The sequence below is a fragment of the Rhinolophus ferrumequinum genome, chromosome 16 (genome assembly GCF_004115265.2).
Source record: "Rhinolophus ferrumequinum isolate MPI-CBG mRhiFer1 chromosome 16, mRhiFer1_v1.p, whole genome shotgun sequence".
NCBI classification, from domain to species: domain Eukaryota; kingdom Metazoa; phylum Chordata; class Mammalia; order Chiroptera; family Rhinolophidae; genus Rhinolophus; species Rhinolophus ferrumequinum.
Genome location: NC_046299.1, coordinates 27,933,431 through 27,947,987, shown reverse-complemented (window position 1 = coordinate 27,947,987; position 14,557 = coordinate 27,933,431). Strand labels below are relative to the sequence as shown.

General features: G+C 41.3%; 1 protein-coding gene across 50 annotated transcripts in view; it reads right to left on the bottom strand.

Annotated features, from left to right (window-relative positions):
- Nucleotides 1–14,557, bottom strand: part of SORBS1 (sorbin and SH3 domain containing 1) — a 218,452-nt gene that overhangs the window by 44,725 nt on the left and 159,170 nt on the right. For 27 of the 50 annotated variants that reach the window (XM_033130492.1, XM_033130494.1, XM_033130493.1 and 24 more), the window contains 4 exons: nt 10,271–10,354; nt 6,282–6,347; nt 5,650–5,751; nt 1,387–1,436 (listed from right to left, as the gene is read on the bottom strand). In XM_033130492.1, coding sequence (XP_032986383.1) covers nt 1,387–1,436; nt 5,650–5,751; nt 6,282–6,347; nt 10,271–10,354 — 302 coding nt within the window. The remainder of the gene's footprint in view (nt 1–1,386; nt 1,437–5,649; nt 5,752–6,281; nt 6,348–10,270; nt 10,355–14,557) is intronic. The other 23 variants (XM_033130472.1, XM_033130490.1, XM_033130496.1 and 20 more) reach the window with 3 other exon arrangements.

Genomic DNA, 14,557 nt, shown 5'->3' with positions numbered 1-14,557 from the left:
CAGTGCTCTATCTGAGCTTTGATTCCTCTCTGTCATATTGGTGGCCTGATCGCCAACCCCAGAGTAGGTGCAAGGGACTTTGTACCCACCCTCTCCAAGATAGAATTGTCCTCTATGACAGGAAACTTTCCTTCTAGATGCTTGTCCTAATACATTGTCTCAATTTTATCTTATGCTCTGGGGTATATTAACCATAATCATTAATACACATATTTATAGAAGAAAAATGAACAGAATAGATCTGGCTAGAGATTTGGTCATTACCCTAAAAGGATTGTTTTTTTTCCAATTTTCCAGTGAAATACCCAAATCCCAGCAAAATGACTTTCAAATCAAACTTCTCTTGCAAAATGCCCAAGTGACCACAATATTTGTCTCCCCCAAATCCATAAACTCAGCATTCAGATCAAGTCAGGCTTCTATATGAACAGGTGAGCTCTGCTCATTGTGGATTTACGCAGCCCAAATGGACCAGGTCATAGCTGTGCCTTTCCCTCTTGTCATACTTCAAAGAATAAGATATGGATATAATGGTGATAAGACAAGGAGCTGTTCCCACCAGGCACAATGGAGATGCAGACTTTGCCCTCAAGGAGTTTATCATTTATTAGCTATTATAAAAACACAAGACCATAATTCTGGTATATGGAACAGGAGTGAGTGCCGTAAGAGGTACCAACATGAGACTGAGTATAGAAAGGCTCCGTTAGGGCCTCCTTACACAAGCTAAAGCATTTGCTATTTACCATGTGTGCAAGGGAGTGTGGGCAGCACTGGAACACTTTTAGCTGGGATAATAGATGCATGGCAAAGTACTGAGACAAGGAATCTGGTCGCGGGTACAGGATGGTTTGGGGGAGGGAAAGGGGCTGGTGGTTACCCTATGAAGAAGTGAGTGACGTGTGCACGTATCACCTGGGCAGAATCCTAAGAACTGGTACGGGGAACTAAAGCCACATCTCTGAGAAGCAGACAAGTTAGTTCTCTCTCTGCCTCATCTTTCCCTCTGACAGGTCCAGCCTAAGGACCCACCCCCACCCCACCCCCCCTTTAAGCAGTCACAAACTCCCTCCCCACAAGAATCAGTAAATGAGGTGAACTTTGATTCTAAACTCAGAAATAAACTCACATTCTAAAGGCAAAGATGCCAACACAGGGAAAAGCTTATCAAAGGTAATATGAATTATCACAAAATTAATTTGGAAAAGGAGAAAACAGAAAAAAAGAATTTGAAGACTAGAACGGAATTGCTACTTGTCACCAAATTGTACATCATTCAGAACTACTAGACTGCTACAAACAGAACACACTTGGGTCCAAAACACAAGCTTCTTCCCATTTTTGACATTTCATACATTAAGCCATGTAAACAAAGTGGCAACTTACTATCCAGGAGGCTCTGAAGAAATATCCGGAGTGGGGCTGATTGCTGAGCTCTGTAAACATCAAAAAAAAAAAAAAAAAAAAAAAAGTGGATATGATTTATTTTGACTCAGATGTTTCAAGCCAAGGGGAAAAGAGAGAAGTCCCTTTTCTCATTTAAATAGGAACCTCTGGGAGATTGGAAGCCTGGCCCTCAGAGCTGGTGGAGGGTTGTGCCCTTTCCTTGGGAACATTTCTGGGCAAGTAGGTGTTCTCTTTTTCTCTGGGCTTTTGCCTCCCAGTGGTTGCAGCCAAGGCTCTCTGGGTGGATCAGGGGATGGCCTCCTGGTTTCTATGTACCTTCTGTTGCAGGCCTCCTGGGTAGATTGGCCCACCTTTTGGCCAACACGCATTAGTGATGTGGGCAGCACACCCTCCACCAGCTTACGCCAGCCCTCAGACCCCCTGCCAACCCACCACAGACTTCTTCATGCGCCCAGAGGCCACATCCAGAGAGAGGGCCACCCAACACTTCAGATCAGAATGTACAAAAATGCATTTTAAAAGACCCTACTGCGTTTAGATTATTTGTTTGCCTCTGTAGATTTAGAAATGTGAAAAGGGGGAGAAACACAGTTTCACAAAAGCTAGTAATGCCCATCTCAGCCTGAGTGAGGGAACATTTTATAGGATTTCAGGCCACTATGCAAAACGAAGAAAACAACCGAGAGCTATACACAGAGAAAAAGCAACATAATTGTGTAGTTTAGGGTTTCTGTTGTTTTAGAGAGAAAATGGCAAAGCATTCAATATATTTGCTTTTAAAAATAATGTGGTAGTAAAATAAATCAATGAAAAAGTTAACTTCTGAAGATACTCCTATCGTCTCTAATGACCATTTCAAGTAAAACAGCAATCAGGAGGAGAGAGTTGAGGAAAGGAGAGAAAGATAAATACCAGGGAAAGAAAAGGAAGGAAGACTATAAAAGAGGGAGGACGAGGGGAGGCAACCTGTATCAGGGACTCAACCACCTGGCCCTCTGCCCGCTGGAACACCCACCCTCAACCTGCAGGGTCTTTTCATTTCTGAGGGCACCTCTACCCCAGGACGATGCCTCTGCACCCTCTACTCCCCCATCATCCCTCAGAGAAGGCATCGCTCTTACCTCCACATTCATCCTTCCAGCCCTTTGCCTGCATGGGTCTCTCCTGCCCACCTTCTCTCCCAGAGTCTCCCATCTTGGCACCTGTCCCATTCTGAGTCTTCACCCACCCCTGTGGACGATGCCCTGGTCTCCATCTTGGAAAAGCTTTTTGCACGACCTTGCTGAGTCCTCTGGGAACATCCCCCCTCCTTCCTTCTGTGATCACGTTTTCAATCAGTGCTGTACCTTCGGAGGGGGGTGGTGTCCCCTGACTCCTCACCACATACTCTAGCTCCCATCCACTACTCACCCAGCACCCTCCAAAGTTTTGAAACCTCTTGGTAATCAAATCCATTGACTTTTCCTCAAAGTCTATTTCTGGGACGTCTCCTCTTGCTCCACTACTCACTTTTCTTCCTCCCTCTCAGAACTGCTCTTTCTCTGACCCTCCCCGTGTCATCCAACATCCCCAATGGGTAGTTGTTGGTCTCTCATCCCTTCTCTCAACATGATTCTCCCTTCAATTTTTCAGCTACCCCAGGTTAGGTGTCTTCATCTGCTCCCAGGGCGTCAATAATCACTTGTCTTCAGGTGATTCCAATTGACTTTGTAAGCCCCTGCCTCTCTCACAAGACCTAGTCTTACATTTCCAACTGGACAGTCCCTATGTGATACTCAACCAATACCTCAAAAACAAATGATCTAAAATCAACTCCTTCATCTTAACTCTGCATCGATTTTCTCCCCACATACTGATGTCCCCATTCTTCCAGATGCCTGGTCAAAACTCTAGAATTGTCTCCATCCTATCCCAATTCTTTGTTCTTCACACCAATTAGTTAAAATGTCCCACTGCAGTTTCCTTTGTGATCTTCCACATCTGCCCTTCCCCTCCCTTCATGCTGGTGCTGCTGGAAAATGGGCTCTCACCACTACGAGTCTGGACTACACAGTGGTCTCCTTGCCCTCTCAACCTCCAACTGGAGGTTTTCCCTTCGATTCAGTCTCTCAGAGTGATAACAACAAACTTCCTGAATTAAATCATTGGTCTGAGGGCAAAATGAATCATTTCCTTAATCATATTTTCTGAGCCTCTAAAATCCAGGGTCAACCCTTTTTCCCAAACCTACCTCTCACTACCATGTTTCCCCAAAAATAAGACCTAGCCGGACAATCAGCTTTAACGCGTCTTTTGAAGCAAAAATTAATATAAGACCCGGTCTTATTTTACTGTAATATAAGATCGGGTCTTATGTAATATAAGACCCGATCTTATATTAATTTTTGCTCCAAAAGATGCATTACAGCTGACTGTCTGGCTAGGTCTTATTTTCAGGGAAACACGGTATTACCACCCCCAAATTTTCGATTGCAGCTGAATTCTACTTTATTCCTTGAATACATCTTAAACACGTTCACTTCTGTGCTCTTTACAGTGCCTCAAATGGATGTCCCCTACTTTCACCAAGTACCTAAGTTCATCTGTCCTGTAAGATCTCATGTAACTCCTCTGAGAGTCTTCCCTGATTTTCCACAAGATGTCTCTCTCTTCTGGCACCTACAGCCCATACCATTCATTTAGCCCTTAGCAGGCACCGGTGTGTACTGTTGGAAATCTTTCATTTATGAGTGTGACTGAACTGTCATGTTGCTGGAGGCAAAGTCCATTTTTTGGTGCTGATTTAGAACTTCCCTCAGCATGTCTCATACACATTCAGGACTAATGAGTGACAGGTAACTGAACCAATGGGAAGATGACTCATTTGTGCCTCAGACATTTCTTTGTGTCCACTCTGCCCCCGGCAGAGGTCTAGGTACTGGAAGCCATCTGGGCCCTCAGGGAGGTTGCAGTTAGTTCAATAGTTCTCTAGCTGCCTCCCATCCTCATGTGTTAGAGAATCGCTCATTACTTTGGACTATTTTGAAAAGTGCCCCTGATTCATTTTCGGCTGACCTGTAATCTCAGTGCTCCCACCCTGCTCAGCTCACTTTAGGACTTATCTGCAACAACAGCTGTCACTCTAGAACTAGCTCAGACCTTCAATTCCACAATGGCTTTAGCTGGTTTCAGACTCCACCCTGGTTGGAAACAGCCCCCCTTTTGCCACCCACCACCTCAATGCCTCAGTTGTGTTCACTGTGGCTCACGTTTCATGCTTCCTCCAAGTTCTGAAGGGGGCCTGGACTTAACCACTTTACCCCTTCCCTGGTTGTGTCTTTAGCACTCACATGCCTTCTGGTACCCAAGTCACTCATGCTGGTTGTCTGACCCTCCTTGTCTCAGTTCTGCCTAAGTAATATATAATCCATTCATGTTGGCCACCTTTCCTGCCATGGCCTGCGGACCTTCCTAGCCTCTTCAGCAGTGCCTGCATTCCTTTACTTGCTGTAAAGACCTCATTTCCTTGTAAGTGTCTCTCTTGTTTGGTCAGGGAGCCCTGGGAGCAGTTCTCCAAACACTGGGTATTTTTCGTCCCCTTGGGAATCCATTTACCTTGGACACTCTTTCTGACCTATCCTTTACTAAACCACATTTTGACATAGCTCCATTTAAAAATATCAGTGTAGGTTGAGTTTCACATGCTTGTTTGTGGCCAGGCTGCCTGGCCTCTGGAGTGCATTTTTCCATTGAGAACTTTCTGACCTTTCAAATTGCAGCTAATACTCCTTTGACAGTGCCACACAGGTAAGAGGCACTCAAGTCACACTGCTGTGCTTTTGAAAATGATCTCTGAGGTTGGTATCTCCCAGGGCTGCAAAAATGACAAGGAAATTGCCCCCAAAAAATGGCTTCCTGAAAATTCAGAGAAGGTATAATGAGGCAAAGGAAGGGAAGTTAAAAGTGTCATCCCCTGAAAGCAGAGGAAGAGACTGGTAAGGGAAGGGGGGAGCAGTTTAAACCACTAGCTACCTTGCATATATTTTGGAAAGCCCCCCTTAAGGAGATGCCAAGCTCAAAAGAAATCCAGGCATAAATTAAGTTGGGGGAAAAGAAATCTAAATCAGGAGTCAGAAAGCCATGCAGCTTAAAAATAACCCGCATAACCATTTATTACCTCAACTTCATCAAAAACCATAGAACAAAGAAGAAAACAAAACAGTTTGAAAAGGAACTGACGGCAGGAGAAAAACTCAGAAATACCTGTGACAGGTTTGCACTGGGTGCCTTATTAAGCGTCTCCATTTTTTCTAAATCTGCCTCTAACTCTGTGTGGCAGAGGTTGAGATCTTTTTCTAGATTAGTCTGGTTCAAGAAAGAAAAGATGGGAAAGAATGTTTTAGTTTAGAGGAAAGGCAGAGAAAATGGAAGGTTAAGTTTGAAAAATGAATTTTTTTCTTTAGTGTTATATTTTAATAAGGCAGAGATGGCATGATTAAAACACAAGGCCCACTGGAAATTAGTTAAAGCCATGAGAACAGAGAATGCAACATTAGGCACAGAAAATATAAATCCTGAAGTAATCAGAGCTTCAAAACTCTTCTACTTGCTAAAGAGAACTACAAAAACCTACCTTGAAGGAAATACCTATTTTCTGTCTTTTCAGAGTATGGTGACTGTATATCAGAAGAATAAGTCATTGCTTAAAAATAAATCTCTAAACATCAGTATAGGTCTTAGAGACTTTGTTAAACAGATTTATCACCAAGCCAAAAAAAAAAAAAAAGTTATCAAGTTAAAAAAAAAAGTCATTTAAGAAAATAAAACCCCACAACACACTCACACTAACCAGGCTAGAGAGCACACACACAGCCCACGGAGGAGGCAGGAATTACCTTTCTATCCTCTCTAGGAAGGATAGAGCAGTCTCCAGGAGTATAATCCCATATCTTTTTGGGAGGCTGACGGGAAGCAGAGGAGGAAATGAAGAAATGAGCATAAAGACATAAAGACAAACATGGAGACTGGTTCAAACAAAGAGGGGCACACTAGGAGAACTGTATCAACACAGAAAGGTGAACTAAAAGCAACGGAGGGGTCCCTAACTAACTGGGATGTTCTATGTCTCTGTCTCAATGGTAAATCATTGTTGGAGTCCAAATACTGAAAACTTAAAAGGAGACACAAAGAAAAACAATTTAAAAAGCATTAACACCAATTTGAACCAAAATAGGAACTTTAAAATTCCTCATTGTTCGTTTCAAACTAAGATCGACACTAAGATTCTACATTTGTGAAGCAGTCTTCTCCACTGTAAAATTCATTATGTGTTAATAAATGTGTGAGTTTGGAGATTTGACCAATGGAGGTAAGCTGAACTAAATGTGGTTTGTGGCAGTGCAATCCATCTACAAAATGGGCATTAAATTTAGTACTGTATAACTAGACAACGCTACTAGACAATATTTTAAAATCTCTTTTTACTATTTAACTAGACTTTGATAACATTGCTAGTGGTGGAGCCATACCTGCCGTGATCACCCTTAAAGAACAGAGTTTACACTTTGAATTTAAACAGTGGGCTATAAGGTTATTTCTGTTTTCTCCTTTAACTCTTCAAGTTAGAATTAAAGTTGCATTCCTAAAACAGAAAGCTGCCAGGAGAATTACTGAAAGTTGAATGAGGGAGAAGGGTTCAGAGGGTAGGACATCAGGAAGTTAAAGCCACTTCTAACTCTGGAACCTCTCTCCCACCAAGTGGACCTTCTTGTTCTGTCTATTGAGACTTGAAATTTCTTATACAGTGACCTGTGAGGAGATGAGATCATTAATAGCTCCCGGAATTTTACGCAAACTGCATTATAACCAACTACGGAAGCACTCAAGTTGGTTTACATTGTGACATTTTGCTTTGAGCTTCTTTACTAGAAATCACATCAAATTTCTGTAGAAATTAGAGGTGGAGGTGGGGACGGAGGCGGGGGGCAGGGAGGAAGAAAAAGCAGACCTCTGAGGTGCCATTCATCACTAACAGCAACAGGTCAGTAATGATTAGATCTCTGTATATGTATATTCTGCACTCTGTGAAGTAACTGCTACTAACAATTATCGTTCATCTCTAAGCACTTCATACACTTAGTTGTTCATCTGGAGAAGGAGTTTTTTTTTAAAAAGTCACTTTTGGTTCCCCTACTAATTTCTTTATTTACTGCAAAAAATAAGACAGTGCTTACAAATTAAATTCGTTTTAAATAATCCTCCCCAAAATGGCCCCTGGAGTCTTGAATCATTTGATATTCTACAACAACTTATTAGAGCTAAAAGGTATTACAGTCATGATCTTGCTGAAATTTCAGCTCATTTTGGGTGGCTTTCAGTGGACGAGTTGAAGAAGAAAGGAATCCCAGGTGAATGCCTAAGGTCAAAATTCTGGCCGGCTTTCCTCCCTTGGGGGAAGCGGCTCCCGAGCTGGTGTGGCAGAAAAAGGAGAAATGATCCGCATGTTTTGGTAGGAGTTTTGATTTCATTCTGCTTCTGAATGACTAAAAAACCTTTGAAAACAACTTCCATGGTTTATGCCACTTTTATTTAAGTCTCTTCCTCTTTTATGGTCCGGAGTGACTGGGGATAGGAAAGAAGTGGAGAGAAGAAAAAATTTCTCCCCACCACACCTTCTTCCCAAACCCTGGGAGTAACATCCAGTCATCAACTTGGTTCAACTAGATAATAAGCCCATCCTCAGACCATAAGGAACCATTCACCTCAACACGGAGCATATGGGCAGTGATTAAGTTATTTGGGTAAGTCTTCAAAAGTATTATCTTTTATTACTTTAAAAGTCCTACACAAAAAGTAGGTTCTCCATTTAAGGAGAACTCTAAGGTCTATGGAAGGAACACTAGGGGCTTTAGAGAAAATGACACTTTGGAAAAGCATCTCTTTAAATAGTTATGAGGCAGTGAGAACAATAGGGTAGGGATACAAATTACAGGAAGGCCCCAATATACAAATGGACTGTGTTCTCAATATTTGTTTGGGTTGGTTGTGTGGTGCTCAGGCCAGTTTCCAGTAGAAACACTGTTAATTTACTGAGCTCTTCACAGAGCCTATTTAATGTGTGCTGGGACTGAAATATTGTCAATTGCTAACAAACAGAATTATTTGCAATGGCAGATTTAGTAAAACAAATTAATCACAATTAACTAGAAAAGACGATTTCATAACATCTCCTACAAGCTAATATCTAAGATAAAACTAACTTAGTTATTTGGCTAACGGGGAGACAGAAATGTCTGGAACCTGAACAGGACTTTAAAAACCAATGGCATGGACTCTTTATTATACATAATCAAAAAGTAATAGCTTTTGCTTTCTCATTATTATTATATGTACCAATCATGGTCTTTAGGGCGGAGAGGGGAGAAGCTACACATATCAAAAGGTTTTTCTGTGAGATAATTGAGCAGGTTTGAAGAAAATGAAGAAAAGGAAAAGGGTTAGGATCCTGTTAAATATTTGCACGTAGAAAAGATTGCCTGAGGTAGACTTCATTGATGTCTGAATGGTGGAGAGCAGAGAAGAAAGGGAGGGAAAGGAGAAGTGAGGTGTACATCAAAGCTTGGGGAAGGAGAGGAGATGCAGCACACCTTGGGTTAGACGCTTCCCCTCACCATTGGTCAATAGGTGGCGCTGTTTATCCAGGACACAGATGCTATTAGGAGATAGCGTCTAAGTGGGACAAGTGGGGAGGAACGTCTGTCCTTCCTACAGGCAGGATGTCTGCAAGTCAGGCGCTCCTAACTCAGAAGATGCCTGAACTCTACAACACAGTTCGGCATCACTAAATCAATTTAGCAATTCCAGAGAACCAGCTAAATTTGTCTTTGTCATTATGAAAAATACACACTATGGAATTTAACATTTTATTGGACTATAAAGTTAATTCCTGTCTGCAAATAAAACTATCATTCCAAACCACAGTGATTCAAATGCTGGATTCAACGCTTAAAGTCTCATACAAACATCTAATAAAATTTTTATTTTTATACACCTAATCCTTCCACTTGTAAATTCTTTTTGCAGCTGTAATAATTAAGATTTAAAGTATAATAATTAGAGTTTTAAAGTTAGTTTACAGTCACCTCCAGTGGAATAATGAGCTCAATTCTCCCTTCTGTTTGATACTCCTTTGGTGCAGGGCTGAGAAAATCCCCGTTTAACTGCCCAAAATCAATTTGTACCAAAGCCAACTCAGACACATCACAGGGAAGCTGCAGAATATTATTAGGCTGAACACTAAATTTGCTAGAATCCCTATTTCCCATTTCAAAATTTGGGAAATATTATTCTAATTCATAGAGATCACTTTCTAAAAGTCACCTGAAATGGGGTTGCATTCGTGGATCACATCGGCACAGAGAGGCCCTTTTGGCCTGATTTGGCACTTCCCTTGCATATGTGCTTTTAAGAATAAAGCAGTGACAATGTTGGTCTTCTCAGTGTGTAATGCATTTTCCTGTTTGTCTTAAGCATGCCATAAAGACTGGTCAAGGAACGGAGCCAACGGCCAGAATAATGCCATCCACAGGCGTGCAGTATTTGTTGCTAGTGGTGGGAGGTCCTAAGACAAACAATGATTTAGTTGTGTCTCTCTGTGCTTTCTGGCAAGAAATACTCTGAGAGCTCACTGTCTTTTCTTGGGGAAGTAAAGCAATGGGAAGCTTACACATTGTAGTGCGAATAGACAAACCCACTAGTGATAACCAACATGGCTACTCCCCAATTCCTGAATTCCTTACAATTTGATCTGATTCTTTAGTGGCAACAATGCAGCAACAGCATCATGTTAAAAGGTGTCTATATCCACTGAAGCTATTAAACTTACCGGTTTCCCAAACTCCAATTCCGAAAAGAATTTATACCAAGGTTCATTCTTTAAATCTATCTCTTCTGGGCTTATATCCCGACTCTATAGGGGTTGGTGACAGGGAAATGGAAGAGAGAGAAGGATAACATTATGCAAAGATTACATAGCAACAGGCCAGTAGAGATGCAGCGGTTTCCAGATATATACAGAAACTGCTGTCAGCAGCAGCAATCATCCATTTTTACTGACATTAGCAAAATCAGGGAGGTAAAACATGTGGGAAAAGATAGTTGATAAAAACAGGGACACTAAGGGAGCAGTGAGTGAATCATTCCCAGTCGTAAGGCCAAGACAAGTGGGCTGGAGATGGAGAACTCTGCACCACACTGCCACCCTCCACAGCAGATCTGAATGTCAGCATTCCCACATTGTGGGGAAAAGAAAGTCCTCATTTCGTCTTTACAGAGAACTATTAGTTACAAGCGAATAACCTGGTGAGCACACCAAACACTTAGCCATCTATGCCAGGTAAGTAGAGCCAACAGTTTGGATGGGCTAGTATAGTTTTAGTACTTATTTGTAAGGCTGCCTTAAGGCTTTCAAAATAAATGCAAAAACTGACACTTTTATAAAAGCCAATTTGTTAATACTGCATCTTTAATGGCACATGAGTAGGTGAGAAACCATGTCCCATACACAGTAAAGTGAAAGATGATATAAGTAAAAACAGAGGACACAAGTGAAAAAACATTTTAAACAAGCACCCATGGGGGATGAATACAGACAGAATATACTTTATGTTCTAACAAATAAATGTTAAAGAATTGGGAAAAAATAAAGTGAAGGAAAAGCTGAACAAGACAGATAACAGAACAACAGGGGGGAAAAAACTTCTGGGTTATGTTACAAAAATAAGTTAGATTTCTCACTTTATATAACTCTAAGAGGTAGTTCACACAGACTGATAATTAATTCCATGGGATTTCATATTTAATCAAATATTGATAAAGTTCTGGTACCTTGCTCTGTGGAATAACATGTGTTTCTGGAAATAATTAGTTGGAAAATGAATGCCTGGAAAGCAAATCAGGTTTCCCCTTATTAAACTAAAGATATGTTCACATCCGACCAAAGTGTTAGAAGCTCATGGTTTAATTAAATTCATATATATATGTCTCACACACGTTTCAAAAAACCTTAAAACCTTGATAGTCATGAGAGAGAGATGATGATGATTTTTCTGACAACAGTATAAAATATAAAATGTACATTTTCCACTGAGATTGAAAACAATATGTAACTTCACTCCCTCAGGGCTAACATATGAGGAAGGGGGCTGCAAGTCCGATGGACACATCTTCAATGCAACTGATTTTCACAAACCCTTCCTCCTGGACACATTTTTCTTAGCATTCAGTTAACAGGCCTTTTGCAGCTTCTAGAAATGGCTGCAAGCTCTTAGTGACCTCTACCAATCCCTTCTTCTAAAATCCTTGGAAGACTCTTTATCATTGTTTCTACTTCTGCTTTCAAGAGAGGAAGATCTGGCACCTGGAATTCTTTTTAATTCACTGACTATAAGTTAGATGAAATCTGAGGGAAATAATGTATACTGCAACAGAGAGTCTGTCCTCTTGCATCCAGATTATAACCTCCTCCAGTTTTCTTTAGGGACTCAGGGCTTAGATCGTGAAGGGAAGGTGTGCTCCTTCTCAGTGGATTCTGTAATTATGTAAAATAATGGAGTCTGTTTTTATTCAGTGAAATGAAGCCCAATACCTACCAGGACACAGCTATTCAGGAGGAACAGTTAAGACACTGGGATGTCCTAGATCCTTATATGATGGGGCTTCACGAAACCTATTTCATGTTTATTATTTTTAGAGACTATTTATAAGCTTCTCTCTGGGAATATGTTAGGCTTTCTCTCTCTCTCTCTCTCTCTCTCTCTCTCTCTCTCTCTCTCTCTCTCTCTCTCTCTTTATAAAGTACCAACTCTTTCAGGAAACTGCCTGAAGGTTCTGATATTCAGTCCTGAAAGAATTATCCCACTTTATTGCCTAAAGTTGTTTGTAGAGTGTTTCACTGCCGAGGTTAATAGTGTGCCAAGAATTGAATCAGGAGGTATGTAGACCCGCCAGCCAGTCCTCCAAGCTGCCCCGAGAGAAAGTTAAAGAGGTAACACCACACAGCACTAACATCTGCATTTGATTCTGCCATTTATAGCTCAGCTGTTGATCCAATTATGGAAGAGATAAATAGCAAATGTCCTTCTGGATGCACAGCAGGATCTGTGGAAAGGCAGGCAGGGCAGATGCTGCAACACCAGGCTGTGTCCTCGGCTGCCGGGGGGCTAGTCTTTTCCCAGCTCGGCAAAATCCTTGGAAAGGGCAGAAAAATGGACTTGCCAGAAAAATGCCTGATTCTCAAGGACAGTTTTGTTGCTTGAACAGGAGCCAGAGACTAAGCTTCAAATTTTAAATAAAGAATCTGAATGTGGTATGTTCATTTGCACAGATTTTATAATGTTCATAATTCTTTTACCTACATTATTGCACTCGATCCTCTCACTCAATGCTTTAGTAAGGTCAGCAGGCCAGATAATTCTTCTATTTTACAGAGGAAAACACTGACATTCAGAAAGGTTAAATGACTTGCCCCCAAGACATAAGGCAGAGTCAGAATTTGAAGTCAGAACTCAGATCTTCCAATTCCTAGTCCAGTGCTTTTTGTACTATACCATATTCCACTTCTCATACTCTCCATGAGAAGTGGGGAGACCCACTAAGTTTGCAGATGATACCAAGCTAAAGCAAGGCTAAGTGACAAACTTGAAAAGCCAGGAAGGAACTCAGTGACTGTGAACTGGGAAGAAACCAAGTTGGGTAAATCCCCTTGTTTTACAAATATATTTTGTGTCTGTAATTACTATTTTAATGTCTGTCCTGCCCATGGGAGCAGGGACCCCAACACCTAACCCAGGGCTTGGCATATAAAAGTAATTCTAGGGGCGGCTGGTTACCTCAGTTGGTTAGAGCAAGGTGCTTTTAACAACAAGGTTGCCAGTTCGATCCCCACATGGGCCACTGTGAGCTACGCCCTCCACAACTAGATTGAAACAACTACTTGACTTAGAGCTGATGGGTCCTGGAAAAACACACTTAAATAAATAAAAGTTAAAAAAAAAAGTTATTCTATGTATATTTGCTGAATTGAGCTGAAGTTCTTAAGGGACTTTGGAGGAAAGTAAAAGGAACAAAACCTGAAAAAGGCTATTTCTGACAAAGCAAGGACTGACCAATGATCTCCAATGCCAAGGCCAAAAGAGAAGAAAATGAATTCACACTATGATAAGAAGGCAACTGAATCGTTATGAAGAACTTCAAACGAGTTTGCCAAATAGCTGAAGAGGTCATCAAGGCTGTAAATCTCCTGTGGGGAATTTTGAAGGTAGTATATACCGTTTTGTCCATCAGGGGTGGTTTAGGTTCACTCCAGGCACAAGATGAGTTCCAAGGCAGCCTCTACAGTCTAACATTCAACCCTTCCCACAAACAATGGACAGATGTGCCTATGAGGTCGCAATTTAAATAGCCAGGCTTAGGCAGACCTGAATATGTCAAATTGGGGTGGGGGTAGAGGGTTAGGGGAAGTGCATTGATTTTTTTCCCCCAAAGGAATTGTGCATTTCTGAGAGGAAATTTAGATTCTGCATCTGTCGCTAGTTAGTATACTTATCCAGTTAACAACAAAAGAGTGTGTGTGTGTGTGTGTGTGTGTGTGTGTGTGTACGCATATGTGTGTATGTTTGGAGGGGGGGGTGGCCTCAAATTCTTGCAAGCCAGACACTGGATGCCAAAAGGCAAGACTCATATACTGAAATTGACCTTGTAACTTTTCTGTTCAAAATTAGCAGAAAAAAATTAATGCAGGACTAATTCATCTATTGTGAAGAAAAGACTGTGAAAAAAAAATGAAGATTTGACTGAAATTTGTCTTTGGAAAAACTTCTCTTTGGAAAAAGAGTCCTCACTAGAGTGAAAGGCACTAAATTAAACGATTTAATCTAATGGTTTGCCTAGTGTTTAGGTCTCATTCCTGGATCCACCTTGGTCTCGGTACAGCACAGGGGAGCTTCTTGTGTGGGAGCACCCAGATGGTAACTCGCAATCCATGTGTATGGTCACACAACTCTCCAAAGAGAGCCCATATGTGTTAATTTTCAGGTTTGTAATAACAATATAAATGATCCCAAGGACTTCCCAAGGCGTGGAAGATATTTGTAACCATTGTGGTATTGAGGAG